This window comes from Eurypyga helias, unplaced genomic scaffold (assembly GCF_000690775.1).
Source record: "Eurypyga helias isolate BGI_N326 unplaced genomic scaffold, ASM69077v1 scaffold38746, whole genome shotgun sequence".
In the NCBI taxonomy this organism is placed as follows: domain Eukaryota; kingdom Metazoa; phylum Chordata; class Aves; order Eurypygiformes; family Eurypygidae; genus Eurypyga; species Eurypyga helias.
This window is the reverse complement of record NW_010255391.1, coordinates 1,444-19,045: the sequence shown is the minus strand read 5'-3', so window position 1 is coordinate 19,045 and position 17,602 is coordinate 1,444. Positions and strand designations below refer to the sequence as shown.

General features: G+C 40.7%; 2 protein-coding genes across 2 annotated transcripts in view; one reads left to right on the top strand and one right to left on the bottom strand.

Annotated features, from left to right (window-relative positions):
- The window catches only part of UPB1 (ureidopropionase, beta), a gene marked incomplete at its 5' end in the record, with an annotated part of 15,728 nt that extends 6,059 nt beyond the window's left edge, over positions 1-9,669 (top strand). Inside the window, 5 exons of the mRNA XM_010153314.1 lie at positions 2,679-2,848; positions 4,607-4,688; positions 5,533-5,575; positions 6,539-6,693; positions 9,486-9,669. Of these exons, the coding sequence (XP_010151616.1) occupies positions 2,679-2,848; positions 4,607-4,688; positions 5,533-5,575; positions 6,539-6,693; positions 9,486-9,569 (534 nt within the window). The remainder of the gene's footprint in view (positions 1-2,678; positions 2,849-4,606; positions 4,689-5,532; positions 5,576-6,538; positions 6,694-9,485) is intronic.
- Positions 9,670-13,204: 3,535 nt separating this feature from the next.
- GUCD1 (guanylyl cyclase domain containing 1) overlaps positions 13,205-17,602 on the bottom strand; it is a gene marked incomplete at its 5' end in the record, with an annotated part of 5,078 nt that continues 680 nt past the window's right edge. Inside the window, 4 exons of the mRNA XM_010153313.1 lie at positions 13,205-13,497; positions 13,957-14,198; positions 15,795-15,886; positions 16,619-16,784. Of these exons, the coding sequence (XP_010151615.1) occupies positions 13,406-13,497; positions 13,957-14,198; positions 15,795-15,886; positions 16,619-16,784 (592 nt within the window). The remainder of the gene's footprint in view (positions 13,498-13,956; positions 14,199-15,794; positions 15,887-16,618; positions 16,785-17,602) is intronic.

Sequence of the window (17,602 nt, the reverse complement as noted above, 5' to 3'; positions counted from 1 at the left end):
TGCGGCTTGTGCTAAAATAGGGTATCTCAGTTTTCCAGACAGTGTTTTGTGGAGTATCAGCAGATTCCATGAAACTACTTGTTTCCAGCAATGAAACTGTAATGAAAGGCATCTAAAAAAACATATTTTTACTTCTCCTTGTGATGTATAAATAGGTTCATTAAGATCTTTGCATGATTCTGAACAGGAGTTAGTTCTTATAATCTTAAATGCCATAATTACCACAAAACAATCTATTTATGTCTTGTGGGTATACTATAATGATTTGACGTTTCTTACTATATCTACCTCATTGTAGAAGCAAGTAATGTTTACCCAAAACAGCACTGTCTTTTTAGCTGTGTTTGTTAGCAGAGCATAAAGTCCATTCTTCTGAACTGAGCAATTCTGATAGAGGAACTTAAAAAACCACCAAGACTACAGGGAAGGATTATGCTCATCAGTTACTTTAAGGTTTTCTTTAGCAACAAAGTTAACCCTCAAGGAAGGATTGAATTCGAAATTATTTTTTGGCGATAGTCTCTGTAGAGTTGGAGCCTTGTTAAAAGCACCCTTGTTGAATTGGTGAGAGCTAAATGGAAAGGGGACAGAGATGGTTCTGTAACCTATTCAGCCATGTGTGGGAGGGCATATAAATAAACAAAAATCAATCCTTCTTGAGACATCACAGTTTGTTGCTGTGGAGATGATTGCGACCTCCGGTGAGGAATAAAGAAATAGGAACTGATGAATTCCCTGAAGCAACAACATTTTTGTTGTTTTTTTTTTTTTCCTCCTCATGTTATAATAAAAGAAGACTGAGAATAGAAGAAAAAATGTAAATATATTCAACCAGCAGAATTGTTTTGAAAGAGGATCGTGTGAGTGCCCACCATGTGGTGTGCTCCCTACAGATGTGAAAGGAGATAAAATCAGTGCCCAAGGGACTGTGCGAATTCATGAGACCTGATAATAAATAAGAAATGTGGGATGTCACATTTGCTGGGCATGCTGAACCTCTAGTTCTTGGTTTCAGAAGATGATCCCCCTGTATCTATCATGCCGTTCTCCTGCACTCAGATGAGGCCCTAGTTTGTTCCCCAGTTGTAACTCTGCTTGCTTGATTCCTGATGTGGTTCTGCTTCCTTCAAGACCAGTGGCAGTGGTGGTTTCATTAAAAAGCAACTTGTTTTACAACACGCCTTTCTTATGTGATAAGAGGCACACCCCATTGGGTCATGCTGCTGGGTTATGTACCTTGATGATCTTGGAGACAGAAAAGGACAAAGAGGTGCAATTAGGAAGAAGTCTGGTCACCCTGCAACTTTTGTACTCCCTCAGTATCTACACTCATTATATTAGGGATGTTGGGTGGCATGTTCCTGTCTATTTTGTTTCTTATCTGTGGTTCTTTATCAATTACTTTGTCTAATCCCTTCTGAACCTGTTGATAATACCAGCTTTCACAAAGAAGCAGATTTTCAGAAATGCACTGCCTGTTGCATGAAAAAAGTTACTTTGGTTGAAAACAGGTACAAGATTGTCATTTCAGTCAATACCCAGTCCTGCTGCTGCTTTGGGATTTCTGTATTCATCTTACTCACCGCCTTTGTGATTGTGTGCATCTCGTGCATAATATCGTCCTCAGCCTTCTGTCTGCAGGTTGAAGAGTCGTCTTAGTTGCTCCTCACAAAGGAGCTGCCCCACCCCTGTCATCGTTTCAGTTGCCTTTGCTCATTCCATCTCTAGTACATCCTTATTGAGATGCAGACACTAGAATTTCACTACCGTTCCTGTCAGTGTCTGAGATTTTTGTGGGGTTTGACTACCACTGAACACTAGGCAGACAGCTCTCAGTGACTCCATGCATACCCTTTTCTTGTACCTGGGAAGAACCATTTCTGTCCATTGCGTTTAGAATATCTCTGAGTGTTTGTCTCTCTCGATAGCTGTTAGCAATACCCTAGCCTTCCCCTCACTAGTGCCTTTTACAGGAACCAGTGCATTTCTAATTGTTTAGAAGTGTTTGATATGCTAAGATGAAACTTCGCAGCATATGGTAAGTGGGATCTTTTAAGCCAACAGCTAGGTCCACTTCCTTTAAGGAGTGTTCTCTAGATTTATCCGGTGATTTTCCTGGTGGTAGTTTCAAGCCTTCTGTTTGTTTAGAGCAGTAGGCATGTAGGAGATCTAAATAACCAGTCTTAGCTATACACTGATACTTCCTTATGTCGTGACATGCAGTCATTTTATGAATACTAGAACAGGTGAATGTAAAGGAATTCCACCTTCTTTAAACAATGTTCATCATCTCAGAATCAAAGGATTGTGATGACTTCGGAAAATTTGCTTATGTGGTGAAGAGAGGTGCCTACAGTTTTGCAATTTGTGGATCTCTCTTAAGCTTCTGTAGAAGTTTCTAGCATTAACAGAAGTGTTTATGTCAAAGTCAGATGGTGCTTAGGTGTAGTATGAGTGAAGGGAAACAGAAAGGGGCTTGAATTTGATCTCGGCAGCCTAAGAGAGCTGCTTTTTGTTATATACCTGTTACAGTGCAGCTATGTCCTAAATGAAAGGTGTTGTCCTTGCTCATGGAAACAAGGTAGTCAGAAATTGGGAAGAGTCGAGGCAATGCTGGAGGTATTTCTTACTGCTTTTTGAAGAAGTCTGCATTTGTGGTTTTTTGGTTTTGTTCGTAGTCTACTTACTATATGGAAGGAAATACAGGACACACAGTGTTTCAGACACAGTTTGGAACAATCGCTGTGAATATCTGCTATGGGCGTCATCACCCTCTGAACTGGCTCATGTTTAGTATGAATGGAGCAGAGATCATCTTTAACCCTTCAGCCACTATCGGAACGCTCAGGTAAGATACAGACTGATTTAGGCCATTGCACACTTTTGGGAGTAACTGAGTCTCTGACACACACACCCCCCCTCCCACTTAGGGGCACCTTGCTGAGGTCTAGGAACCTGAGGTTTCTGACCAGCTAGAAAATTCTGAGGAGAATGAGCATACATAATAGGGTAGAAATGGTGAAAAACAGATCAGAGGCGTAACATTTTCATACCCACACCCAGTTCAGATGCAGAGAACCATGTGTTTACAAACCTGGAGAATGGGACTGTGGGTTAGATGCAGTATTCTGTCATTCATACTGCCTTTAATAGTTTTGTGTATAAAAGATATTTTAGGTTGAGTAATGTTGGAAAATGTAATGTGAAAGGAGTTGTATGAATGCACAATGCTTTTGTGGCGTTTATGTCACTAGTAGAATAATATTTGTGATGTTTGTCCACTTATAGCCCATTAACAGGAGAGCAAACAGAAATTACCCTGTTGTCATACAGCACTTCATTGGTACTCTGGGTGCTTCAGGCTCTCCTAATTATTGGCTTTGACTTGATTGTTTTTAAGCATATAATTTTTATTGCAGGAAGAGGACTCTTGAGGCTCATGTAAAAACTGTCTCTGGGGTCGCCTCTTGGCTACAGCTTTTTTTTCCCTGCCTCTCTCCTTCTGTGAAATTGTAATTTGCTGGAGCTTTTCAATAACATCCCTTTTTCTTAGAAGAGCTGGCTGCCAGACTCAGAGCAATTCAGAAAAGAGGCAATAAACCAAGTCCTTTCAATCAGTCCAGCGACCATCTCTTAAGGTTCTTGAGTCTGACAGGGAGATTAATGAGTCAGATGCTCGCAGCCTTGTCTTGGTACTCAGAATCTGGCAGGTACATGCTGTCACAGGAGCGTACAAATTGTATCACCTTTGTTTTGGAGCTCTGAGTACTTCCAGACCTCCTGTTAACTAGTCTGATCCCCATGTATCACACTGTTTAATAAAAAGAAGACTATTTCCGTTTTAAACATCTGCCAGAATTGGAATCTCCTTTGGAGAAGAGGTAGAGGCTTATAAAAGAGAAGAAATTTTTTATTCCTCATTTCTCGGTTCTTCGTTTTATGTAAATGTAGTGACTGACTTAATAAGTGATTACTGGAAAGTTCTCAGGATGCTTTTGTTAAACAGGCTTTTTTTTTTCATCAGCCCACCATGGGAAAATGACTTCCTGGAAAGTGCTATGAAAACTGAGGTTGAAAAAACAGAAGTAGGGAATTTTTGTGGAAATGGATTTTAATTTTCCTTTCGTTATTCCCATATATATATTTTTTTTTTCTTTTTCTTCCCTGCTGCAAAAGCCTCTTGTGGATCATTTTGAGCAAAAAGGGAGGCAACGTATGAATCTCTTAACAGCTTTGCTGCAGAATGATGTTTGGTATATTGAAAGTTAATGTGATGTGAAAGCACATGTCTACATCCTTTGCATAATTTGGAGAGTAAAACAATTGCTTTGAAAATCTTGACACATGTTAAATTTTTTTCTTTATCATGGCAAAGCCATATTTACCAGGTTACCAGATAGAATTGTTTATGCCTGTACTTGAGCAGAAAGTAATTGCAGGGCTTGGCTGTATCTGTGGTGAGATTTTGATTGTAAGAACAAGATAGGGCTAAGCATCCAGCTTTGGCGTCTTTGACAGAAAATGTACAGAGTGAGACAGTCATAATCTAAATTTAGCTCTGAAGTAGACAAGTAATAATACCTGCCTGCTCTTTCGTGTATTGCAGCGAGTCACTGTGGCCAATTGAAGCAAGAAATGCTGCCATAGCTAATCACTGCTTTACGTGTCCCATCAACAGGGTAGGAACGGTAAGTATCTTCGCTCTGTCATTTCATACTTGAGGAATTGTAGCATGAGTTAGTTCAAGGCAATGAACTGAATAGTACTGTAATGCATAGGTTCCTCTACTGTGTACCTACTGCCTTAGTGTTTCTGATATGATTTGGAGATGGATAGTGGTAAAGAGATTGAAAACTGCCTTGTTGCTGGCAGCCAACTTCTTGGTTGCAGCTGCTTCCTGTTCTTGAATTCCTTTCTTTGTAATAGGCATCCACCCTTTTGCTAATTCTCCTAGTTTCTATGGTGAAATCAGTATTCTTTTAGCCAAAATGACTGAAAATTAAATATAACCTCAAGTCAGTGGTACACAGCTGGTTGCTGTTGTACAGATACTACCTCTTTCTGGACACTGAAATTCTACAATGAAAATGTAATATTGCCAACAGTAGGTCATTTTTACTTTCAGATTAGTCCAAATACCCTACATGTGTGTCTTTTATAAGATTCCCTGCAAAGATCTAGACTTGTTCTTGCCATTACGTGAATACATTTGCTGTCTTTAGTGATCCACAAAGATGTGTTTGATTAAATGTCTCCTCTTCTGCCTCTTCTTTAGACTTGTGAAACTGATACGAAACATGTTCCCCAATGTCTATGGACAACAAGCAGTGATACAAAAAGATCTTGTTTTCTAGCCTGTTTGTCATAGAAACTCGGCCCCTCTGATGACTCCCCTTAGACAGTGCTGGTAGTATGCCAGAAAAAATCTTAATGGATTTATATAAACTTCCATACTTAATATGGTAGACTAGCAGGGATTCCTTGCATGAAATGGAATTATACTGCCACCTATAGATTCCTCTTATTTCACAGGAGTACTACAAAAATGCCTTTACTTCTGGAGATGGTGGAAAAGGTACGTTCAGAAATCACATTCAGTGGTTGCTCATAATTGTTAACTAGAAAGTCTGAAGAAGTAAGAGCAAGTGTCTGTCCCATGACAGCCGTGGTAGCTAGCAAGTGCCTTACTTAACACTGCGGTTTTGTAAGCTAGAGAGATGCAGCACTTCCTACTGAAGATGGTGGTACCATAGTATCTGGTCACCAGAGGCTCATAACTAAGGCGTCTATATACTTTCAGAGGGCTAAAAGGTTTGGCGTCAATGCGGTATTGTAGATCTGGAAGACAGAAAGCCCACAAATTAGCCTGTGTGGTCAGTACATGCATGACATCTTATTTGTAGTTCTAAGACTAACACTAACGGCTCTAGCCTGCATCCCTGGCCAAGCCATTTTGCCTTATTTCCCAGACTTGCTGGAAGGTAAAGAAGGGAATGCTCAAAGAAGAGCATGAGATTTGCTGGTATGTTGAAACACTAATTTTTCCTGTCCCAGCCATGACATCTTCTCGTTTAATCTGGGGTGGGCCTGAGCCTTTTTTCTAACTAGCATTGTAGATAAGTGTTTGTAGCAGCTGCATCAAAAAGGTCAGTAGTATCCATTGCTCAGTAGTACAACAAATGTGGCTGATTTTTGGCATAGCTCAGAGTTGTGCAGTAAGAAGTGGGATTTCTTCCACGTCTCAAATCCCAGTGTTTTCACTTCTGACTTTATATTGAAAATTGAATGGGTGTATGTCTGTCAGCTGTTTTGGAAATGTATGATTTGACAATTAGAATTCATTTAAATTCAAAATAAAAAATGAAAGCTAAGACTTTACGTTAGTTCAGAGGCTTAATAATGGGAAAGCATAATAATGCATTATTTAAAAAGGCATTGCAGTGAGTTTTTTTCCTGTTGATTCGATACAGAAAGCTGTACCATCATGAAAGTAACTACTGGGATGGCATTACATGCTTTTTTAAAAATTTCTTTTAAGCACACCATGACTTGGGCCATTTTTATGGCTCAAGTTACGTAGCTGCACCAGATGGTCGTAGGACCCCAGGACTCTCTCGCACGCAGGATGGACTTCTGGTGGTAGAGATGGATCTAAATCTCTGCAGGCAAGTGAGTGACAAATGGAATTTTAAGGTAAGCCTGCTTAAAAAGAAACAAACTTACATATGTTATTAGGACAAACAAGCTTTCATAATGATCGTATAATCTTAAAATCGTTAAAAGGCAGCATTTTTTTCTTTGATAGCCCAAAGCTTACCATCCTGTTAAATTAGTTCAACAATTGATGTTTAACAGGAGGCCAAAGGCATAAATGGATTCAGAAATTGAATAGCCAAATTCAGGGAAACTAGGCCGATAGCTTTTAAATGAAAAATTTAGCCTTTTTGGTCTGTAAGTGCAGATTGCCAGGAGCTCTGAGGACCGCGAAGGGAAATGTGTGGTTTCCTTACGCAAGGTGCCTAGGCGTGTGCCGCTGGGCTGAGATGGCCCTTTGATCTGACCTAATATGGCAGTTTGCTATATTCTTACAGGCCTTATTGTCAGTTTTGGTGAAATTGAGTGAAAACCCAAACCCAAGAATCCTTAAGCTTCTGAGAACTTTCTGTGTGCAAACCTCTGCAGTGTCAGCTCCCTGAATTTGAGGACGTATTGAAGCCACAGAGAAATAACTGTGTCCATTGATTTCTCAAGTATCCTAAAACACTTCTGAATTAATCTAAATCAGATTAAGACAATTTAAAGCCTCGCCACGTGTCTTTAGCAAACTCATTTATTTGCCTTTTTTTTGCTTTCTGAAATGAAGCTAATTTGCATCATCTGTCCTGAAGGTGTAATTTGATTTAATTTGCCCAGCAGCAGTGCTGGTTTAAGAAATTGCTACCCCGGCACCGCAGTTCGCTAACCCTTCAGTTACGCCAGTACAAGCCATGTGGGGTTGCTATATTGTGCACTGCTTAGTGGAGTGACCAGTGTTTTTTTAATTTTTAAACGAAAAAAACAAACCACTCTGTAGTTTGTTCTTTTAATCTGCTCAAGTTTATGGCAGGTCCCACAGATATTCCTTGGGACAAGAAAGAAGGCAAGCAAAAGGAGAAAAGAGGTTTTGTTGATGAAGAAAACATCTTATTTCTGTAGAGACAAGTCTTTCATTCTAGTCCTCAGTACTGCTGGAGACTAGAATTTTTTCCTATCCACTCTTAAGATCAGAATGATTTGAATCCTAACAAAGTAAGCCAGGCCTGGCTAGCAACCATCACAATATATGTAGGTTCTTCAGTGATAATGTAGTATTTAATGTAAGTAATCATTGGCAGGGAGTGTCAATTTTTGCACATAATGTTACTGCAAGCAGACATTTATTTTATAGAGATGGTTTATTTAGAACCACTTTGTGCATTATAATATAGTGCAATATATAGTGTGTTTTGATTCCAGTATGATGTAAAAATACAAATTTTCTCTGGATTTGAAATGCTGGATAAACTTCCATTAAAACACAGTAATCTTAGCTAGAGCTGAATTTCGTTGCTAATGCTGTCAATCCATACGTAGGCACTAAAGATAAAAAGTCATTTCAGGTTGTTTTCTGGACGGAATTGCATTTGCTATTTTACAGATGCGTGCGGTAGGTGCATGGCTGTTGACATAGTGGAATTAAATTGTGCTGAGAGATTGCCAGTTTTTTTTAAGTCAGGCAGGCATTTAGTTTTGCTTTCCCACTGAAATTTGAGGCCCTTAGTGCAAAGCGGAGATTTACTGTGTCGGGAAGCTCGTGGAGCATTGCTTGGAGCAGCTTCGTAGGGGTATCTGAACAAAAGCAGTTGTACTGATTAGGAAAAACAAACAGTAAAAGCAAAACACTGACCTTTAGCTGTTTTGTATAGAATAGCTTATTTTTTGTTGTCAAGTCTTGTGCTTTCAGCACCTTAGTTTCATATTGATGGTGTGAATTGCTATCGTTGGTCTTTTGGCCCATACGGCACAGCTGTGGCTGTTGTTTGTATGACAGGGGATATCTGTTTCCTTTTCCTCTCATTTGTGGCCAAGACAGAGGTAGTTCTTGATATGAGGAGAATGAGGAAGTAGGAAGTCATGGTTTATTCACTGCAGCAAACCCTTGATAGCAAGGAGGAGCCTATTTTAACCTGCTCTGGTATTTGCAGATTGCGTTCAATGGTCCTTAAAGGGATGTTAAGTAGAATTTCTTTGCTAAACTTACAGCAGCAAAATAGTTAAATTGTCCTCTTTACACTCCGGCAAGAAGGAAGTAGTTCGCCTCTCTCAGAGCAAAGGTAGACCTCGCGCTTCAGAAGAGGGTAGTGCGTGACGTGAAGTGCTGTATCTCAACCTCCTAGCTTACTGCATCACCCAAAGCGACGATAGTACGGCGTATTACTGACGGGTAAAGTAAGAGCAACCCAGATACCATCGGTGGCACATATGGCAGCAGGGTGTCTCAGTTGGCAGGGATATAATGTGGAGACGTAATTACAGATACAATCCTTTGCCTTCAGTGACATTACTTAGAAGAGAGTATTGTTGATGCACACCAAAGCAGGTCCGTCTTTCACCATCAGCTTTCAGCTGTCCAGGATAACCATACCACCTGGAGTGCTTCGTCAGCAGATAGGACTGTCTGCAGGAGAGCTGCAGTCAGGAAAGGGTTCATTTTGTTCTTAGGGTGAAAATGCACTTCTACTCTTTTTTTGGGTAGAAGCATACTTATAGGCAAGAAAATGCAAATTCTTTATGAAAGTATGAAAGCCACAGCACTGGAGGTCATGCATTTTGAGTGAATTACGGTTTTACGGTTTGGGGCAATTACACAGTATGTCATTAAAAAAAGGTGGATGGAAGTATTTCTACCGAAGCACTCCCATAGCTTACTAAACAAACTGAAGCTTTGATTTTTTTTTTTTTTCCAGATGACTGGTAGGTATGAGATGTATGCAGACAAGCTCACTGAAGCAGTCCAGCCGTACTTTATACCCAATATAATCAAAGAGTAAGAGAGAGCATCTCACTACAGTCAAATGTTACAGAACAAATTAAAAGGTACTGTTGAACTATAGCTTTACTGTGGCTCACAGGTTGTTATTTTAAAGTTGTCGTTTTGATTTCCTGTAACCAACGTTTAAATAATATAGTTCAAAACTGTGTTAAGTAAAATAATTGAAAAAAGGTTTCTTGGGTATTTTTTTTCGTCATTTACCCTGAGTCCAAACTTTTGTCCCTGACTAGAAATATATCCAGTAGGAATAGTAAGATGAAGACATGTATTCAGTACTGTGATATAGTTTGGCGATGATGAGTTCAGAGGACATAAAAATCTTTACATAAGCTTTGCATTTTATGTCTGTTTACTTCTGTTTTCCAGTTTTTACCTTCTACCCCAAATACATAATTTAGAGAGAAATGAGGCATAAATTGTTTTCTATTTTCTTAAAATCACAAACTATTTGATGGAGGTTTGTTAGAGCTAAGTGGTGTCCCAGATGTGCCCTAGTTGAAGATCTGTGAGCACTGTAATGCAAGACCACTCTGGTTCTCTAGTGTTACAACCACAGCTGGACCAGTGTCTTCTTCGATGGGCCCCTTCAAGGTGCATAAGTAGTGCTCCAGAGAGATGCTTTTAGTATCTTCAGGAGCTCAGTGCTGTGTTGTGAGGCAAAAATAGAAACACTAGCTAAAGCATAGGCAAGGCTGGTGCAGCTGCATGCTTTTCACTGTGAACAGAAAGCTGCAGAGGTGCTGCTTGGGATCAGGATGGGTAACAGAAACTGCGTCCCTGGAGCAGCACTCCCGTGGCATGCTTGGTGGTTGCAGAGTACACAGACCAGACGTTGAATATAGGGAACAGTACATGTGCAGTTCTCAGCCACTAGTCTATACTGAAGTTTTGTATGATTCAGGTGATGAGGAGGTGTTCAGGAAGTGCAGCGTGAATACAATTTACAGCCTAGCAATGATGAATTTATATCCAAAATAAATATTTGAACTCTTAGGGTTGTTTTTTTTCCAAATTGCAATTTCAGCTGTGCCATTTCCAGTTAAGTATATAACACTTCCTCGAACGATTTTCCAACGTTGTTCATAATAAGCTAGTTAAGAAATGCACTTGCTACATGATGTTCCAGGCTTATCTGTGACTTTAAACCTTTATTGAGAATGGCTTAATTACAAATAAAAATATATTTATGTATAAAATCCCTGCATGTAAAATACCCTTTCCTTCGCTATTGACATCATGAAGGAAACAAAGTGACAAAACAGTTTTCAGGATGAGTATTTTGATAGACAATCTTGTAATTGGAAAGAAAGTTTCAGAAAATGCAGATGTTTGAATGTTCATGCAGCGAGCTGCTTTTTAATCTGAGTCCTATAAATACTCAGTCTTTTCACTTGGCTTTTGCTTCTTCCTTGTGTTTTCATCTCTCGTAGCTATCTCCCATTTGGTGGCTGCAAGAGATCCTTTTGCAATGATGGAGCTCTTAGTTGTCTGTATTGGCTTGAACAACTTTGTTTCTTCATCTTTCAGTTTCTGTGAAGTATTTAAACCGTGGGTGCCAAATGTTTAACAGTCGATATTGTTAAGACTTCAGGACACTTAGCATGCCCCTCAATTCATGTTTTACGTAAAAGCTCAGGATTCACATTTGGATAACCAAACCAGTAAGAGGCTAAATGTCAACTGCACGCCTTTCCTAAGAACTGTTTTATGTAGCTACCCAAGCCTGCTCTACATTGAATCCTGTGGCGGTTTTAATGGCACTGAATGAACTACCTACCTGAAAATGCATGGGTGAGGGAAGTACTCTATCAACCTGTAGCTTACATGCCTGTTAATTAGTAACATGGCTAACAGCATCTCTCTACATCAAGTATCATGAATTTGGACTTGGACATAAAAATCCCTAGCTCAGTAGCCTTCCGGTGACATATGTCGGACGAGTCGGAAGGCGTTATTTATAATAGGTTTTGTACCTTTTTTCTGGGATTCTGCTGGTGGCACTAGTGTGCTGGTTCTACTGCTCACGAGCCACACCCTAATTTTTACTCATTTTGCAAGTATAAGTGCCAGAATGTATTCCAGCTTCACCTATGATAAGCAAAATTTTGATACACTGGAAATTTCTCATTGCATACTTTTTGTTTGGAACTTCTTTTAAAAGGCTGTTGCATTTTAAATGACTCGTTACTATTTTTAGCCTTTGTACAAAGGAGCGCTCTTGATTCTACTAAGCATACTTATTGAGCACTTTCCAGATACTCATCAGTAAGTCAACAACTGATAGATGTTTTATCTTAGAAAATTTTTTAGCATGCTGAAAGTAGATATCTATTTGTTATTTCCAACACTAAGGAACAATGTCCTTATACTGATATTCTGTTAACTAGGTGATCTTTAAGGTCCCTTCCAACCCAAACCATTCTGTTCCAGAACTACAACAATTCCTTTCCTGAAACTATGCCAGAGGTGTGGGAACTCTGTCTTAAGTGCAAAATAAAATTTTGCTAGCTTTACATCAGTATTACCATTGATTTTTGTCCCCAATTCAACATAGGCAGGACTGGAAATCAGGACCTGCTGGGAATTGTGATGGATGCATCTGAAACAGGTGGCTATTTCTTGCACTTTACAGTGCTCCTCAGCCAAGTAAGTAAGCCCAGATAAGAAAGGAAAGGATTATAAATGGGCTGCTAACAGTTTCATGTGATGTCTGAGTACAGTAACTCCAGCTTAATCCAAATACAGCCAGAGCAGAAGCTAAAAATTGGAGTTCCCACATTTTTACTTGTAGTAGAGACATTTGTATTTCCTCTTTTCTTAACTGATTTCAGCTCTTCTTAGAAGGTTGCTGAATACCAATAGCAAAATTTGGCTCAAATTACAGATTCAGCATTTTAGTCACAATCCAGTATATGCTGTCAGATATTTACAGTTTACACACAAAATACTACCATTTGTGTTGATGATCATTTTCTGTACTTGCTTAAAACTTGTATTTAGAATGGATTCTGCAGAAACTGGCACATGTGGGTGGCTTAATCTTCAAAGTTTTTTTGAAAGCTCAATAAATACTTCTCAGTACTAATAAAATACCTTCACTTAAACTTTGGGGGTAATACAGAGCTCTGAGCAGTCATCCTAGAGGATTTAGCCAAAACAAGTTGATTTGGGGTGGAACAACACCAATAACTACCATTCAGAATTTAATGAAGTGGCATAAATGCTAAACCTATGTCAGGTGAATTTGGTACATAGGAAGTTTCTTTGAGTAAACCTATTTCCTTCCTGCAACACAGAGTATACTGATGAGCCACCAAGGCATTTTTTGTTGTTTAAAAGTGGTATAAGTTAATATTTTTTCCTTCCATAATACCGTGCTGAACCTCAAATCCCTAGATTTAGGAGGAGGATAAGCCCTTGATGGAGAGAGAAACAGGTATTTTCTATTTTTCTTCCTGGTTTTGTCTACATTAACCTATGCATATATTACCAAGTGATACTAAATTGGGTGCTTTTTTCTCATGTGTTTAATTTGAAAATAAGCTCAAAGTGAACAGGCTCTGGGCCTCTATTTTAAAACTGCTGTCAAATGTGCAGTGTTGAAAAAAAAATCAAAAAACTGAGACATACATTGCAAAATCAGACACATCATCAGGAAAAAAAAAAAAGATAAGACAGCACTGCAATATAGTCCTATCAATGTCTATAAAGCCTCCCTTGTTTAAGATCCCACTGCAGTTCAGGAGCAAGGTCTCTGCAGGGGGAGTCCTGAGACAAGCAGCCAGCTACTGCGCAGGCTGCACAGGAAAGGGCCAGAAGGGTCAGGTGAGGATGTCAGCTGTCTGTGTAGATGAACAGAATATCTTCATCAGTGCCGTAACTTGTCCTGGCTTCCTCAAAGTTAGTGATGCTGGTGCAGCATGTTCCTGTTAAGGAAGAACACAATGTTAACAAAAAGAATTTGCCTGTGAAAGGCTCTTACACGGGTCTAGCATCCTCTACAAAGAAAAGTAACTAGTATGCAGACCAGACCTATCAGCTTAGGTTGCAGCTTTCCTCAGGTAGATCTTTTCACCTCTAAGGCCATGCTCACTGAAGTAATGCTGTAAACAGGTACTAAATTGGCCATCCCATTATATTCTGAACAGCAGTTCAGCATCTCTCACTAACCCATCTGAAAGCCAAAAAGGTTTGCTAGAATGCACATCTGAGTGCCTCAAGTAAATCATAGCACAGAATGCAACACTGATTTAATTCATGTGGCAAAAATTCTTCTGACAAATCAGTTAACGACATTCGAAATCCATACATAATATTAGGGGAAGTCCAGCTGCGACTCTGTATTACAGACCTGTTAATCCAGCCAAAAGGAAGGGGCTACTCACGGTCAGCGTAGGCAGGGTTGTTGTAGTAAATACTCCCTGAGGCTTTGTTGTAGCCACATAACACAATGAAATGGCCCTGGTAGTCAGGATTCCTGCAGAAGCACTTCTGTCCAATGGGGAGGAAGCAGCAGTATTTGACAGGACTTGAGCAAAGATCACACAATAGCAGGACTGCATTCACTAGAACAATGGCTACGTGACCTTGGGACAGGTGGTTTTGGATGTCTTGAACAGTTACTGTGCTGAAAAAAAGAAAAAAGACATGCTAATTAACAAGTTTAGGAAAGAGACTGATACATGAACAAGTGTGTGATGATGGACAGTACTTATGCAACTGACATGGTTATTTTTACATCACCGGTACAGCTTTTTGCTGCTAAACCCTGTAAGCTTTATTACAAAGCCTGACAAAACCTGTGTCATTGCTGCTGCTGAAGTGCAGAGCAACAGCTCTGGATTCTACAGTACTGTAAGTGTAATCTCAGAATGTATCAGATGCCCCAGAGAAGAGTATTAAAGGAGCTGGCAACTCATTCAGTAACTTGAGAGACTTCTGTTGTGAGAAATAATGAAGTGTTCTCTCCTGCTTGTAGAAAAGCTTATCTCTGAAGCACCAAATCTTTATCAACTGAGTGGTTAAAGATTGTGTAATCACTACTCAAATTAAGACGTGCCCAAATTTGCCTCTGTCACACTGAAGTATGTTTCTCCCAGTTGCAATTTTGGACTACCTGATGCTCTTGAGGCTTTATTTCTATAGTACCTCCCACAAAGAACAAGTATTAACCAAACATAACCTGTAATCTCATCTGTTAAAAGCTGTCCTTCACTGAGGCAGATGGTGTATTCCATATGCATTCGAAACTCATCACGTGGGTACATTCCAGATGTCCAGGCTGTGTGCACCACCTAACTGAACTTGTGTGCTTTTCATCATTCCCAGTGTCACTTCTCTTTGCTGCCCCAGCCTCAGTACTGCACAGGTAGCTAGGCCCTCTGTCCCTGCCTTGACTGAGGCCATGAGCTTCAGACTGCTAAAGCAGGAGGGACTGACTGTCCCTTCTGCCCTCTCAGAGCTCCAGTTAAGCAGGTGGTGCCACACAGACTCCGTGTTTGTTACGAAGGACACTTAACAATTCCGCTAAATGAAAGCTGCATTGCAGCATTCCAATGCTGTTGTGGCTGCCCTGTACGTTCTCTTCTTTTCTTACTCCTAATTATTTACCCCACTTTGACAACATCAGTTCCACTAAAAAAAGAGATGCAACTCAAGGTTAACGGGGACGCTTGGTTATTTCCCATGTAGAATATCACTATTGGTTGTGAAACAATTCTGCAGTTTTCCCCTTCTCCTTTGCAGTTCTTTCATACAGGTTCCTTATTTCATCCTCCCCTGGGCAAAAGCTCATATGGTAGCTTTATCTTTATGTGACTGTCTAGGAACAGAGAGCTATGATGTTTGCATAGCTCTGGGAACTGGGCTGCGTGCCCGGGCAGCACTCTCCTCAGTTCCAACAATGGCCAGTTAAGAGTGCTGTAGGCACTCCCTACTGGGTAATTTTAATGGATAATCAAAATGTAAACAATAGTCAGCTCCTGTCAGCGCTTTCGAATCACTTATTCTGTGTTGTGACTATTTTTCCTCAAACTTCATTATTAACTCTTGATGTCCACTTTTTTTGAGACAGATATAGTAGAAAGACCCTGTAATTCACAAAAAAAAAAAAAGACTCAGGGCTTTATTTCAGTGTCTTTCACCAGTTTATCTTGGTGACTCCAAGAAAAGCATGGGGCCCGCAGAACCTCCAGAGAAACAGGAAAGAAAACAATAGGCTTACCACTTCTCCACCAGCACCTTGCAGGCTTTGGCTTGTGCAAAGAGCTGATTCACTCGATTCTCCTCTGTGTCAAAGTGCTTCCTGTAAAATGACTGTGGAGATAACAGAAGTTACGAACTGCAATGATGTTTACCTTGGGTAATCACCACTTAGAATCCCTGCCAGCAAGGGCCCGCATGGAGATCTGGCTATGGGATAAGAGATCTCTCCCTTTGTTCACTGGTAACAGGATAAGGATTCCTTGTAAGTTTAAATTCACTCCTGACTAGTTACTGCTGTAATTTTCATCAGGTGGCTATTCAGCTGCCTGCATGAAAGAAGCCTGGCTGGTTCGTACTGGGCAGGAGCTTGCATGAGAAAAGCCATTGCCACTGCAGGGCCTCGCTGGCCCTCTTGCTGGCATCTTGAGGAGGCCGAGCCCTGGGGTGCGGAGACTGAGTTCCCCTCTCACCTCTAGAGGTGGCTTTTCCAGGTCAGGGCTGAGGCACGGTGGTGGGGAAAGTGTGGAAGCTAGCACTGCTGCTGCCCAGGCTGTACCTGTTCTGTAGATAAATAGAGGGCTTCAGTCTGCAAGGCTGTCAACAGGCTAGAACCTTTCATAAGCACTGCACGAGAACTCTTTAAAAATTCATATTATGGAATCAAAGATGTAAAAAATGTGGGATCGTATCCAGCCTCGCCTTTAGAACTGATCGGTGCCAGTTTTGGCCACAGCCAAACCTCGTTTACAGAAAGCTTGTCAGTAACACAGCAGAGCTTTCACGGCATGACACGCAGGGCTTTTTCCAGCTGTCTGCTGTCTCTCGGTAGATAAGAGTACTGACCTGATTTTTGTAGCCCTTGTCCACTCCAAGCGTCTGGGTGCAAAATTTATGCTTAACACCGAAGCGCCGCATTAGGTAGGCCAGGTCAATAGTCCATATGCTCTTTGTTAACTGGAGTTCCTGAATGGCTTTCTGAAATTCATCGTTGTCCAAATGATTCAGGTACCTATGGTTTTGGGAAAGGCAGGGGAAGGGAAGCACTGCTTTTAGGAGAAGCAAAGTGCATGCTGTAGCCCAAGCCTCCACACCACGGAACATAAAAACTGAAACAATGGGCTTAGCTACGAAGTAACAAAAAAACCCCAACCCACAATGGAGCCACAGATTTAAGGGAAGGGAAGGGAGTGGGGAATATTTAACTGGATTTATTGCTGACTTGTTTTAATTGGAAACGTATGGGTGTCTTGAGTGCTTTATAGCGCTAGAAGTGTACAGGTGCTGTACAGCAAGCAAGCTGCACTGAGCACGTACAGAACCCTGGCCTGGAGGGCTTACAGCCTAAGGGTACGGGTGTCGGTAAAGACTAAAACTTGCTTCACGCAACAGATGGATTTCAAAAGGAGGAACTGTAAAGGATGTCGGTAAATATTCAAAGGGAGCTGGTCCGAGGCACTGGTGGCACAGAAGGCAGTAAAGGGGAGATGAAGTCAGGAGGAGGCTTGGGACAGGTTACAGAGGGTTCTCAAAGTCGGAAAACAAATGGAAGTAAATGGAAAAAAAAAAAAAAGGACTGGAATTGAGGATGCAGGGCAAACAAGGTCAGATCAGCAGGGTGAGAAGATTAATCTTGGAAGCTGAGTGTTGGGCAGACTGGAGTGGCAGAGAGGTAAAGGGAATACAGAGGCAGAGGTTACAGTAGTCAAGAGGGGAAATTACCAGCACACGGACTAACGTCTTGGCAGAAGGGATGGAGAGAAATGAAAATCTTCTGCTTCATATCTACTAAGTGGACATCTAAATAGGTATTTCTCCTGCACCTAAGCT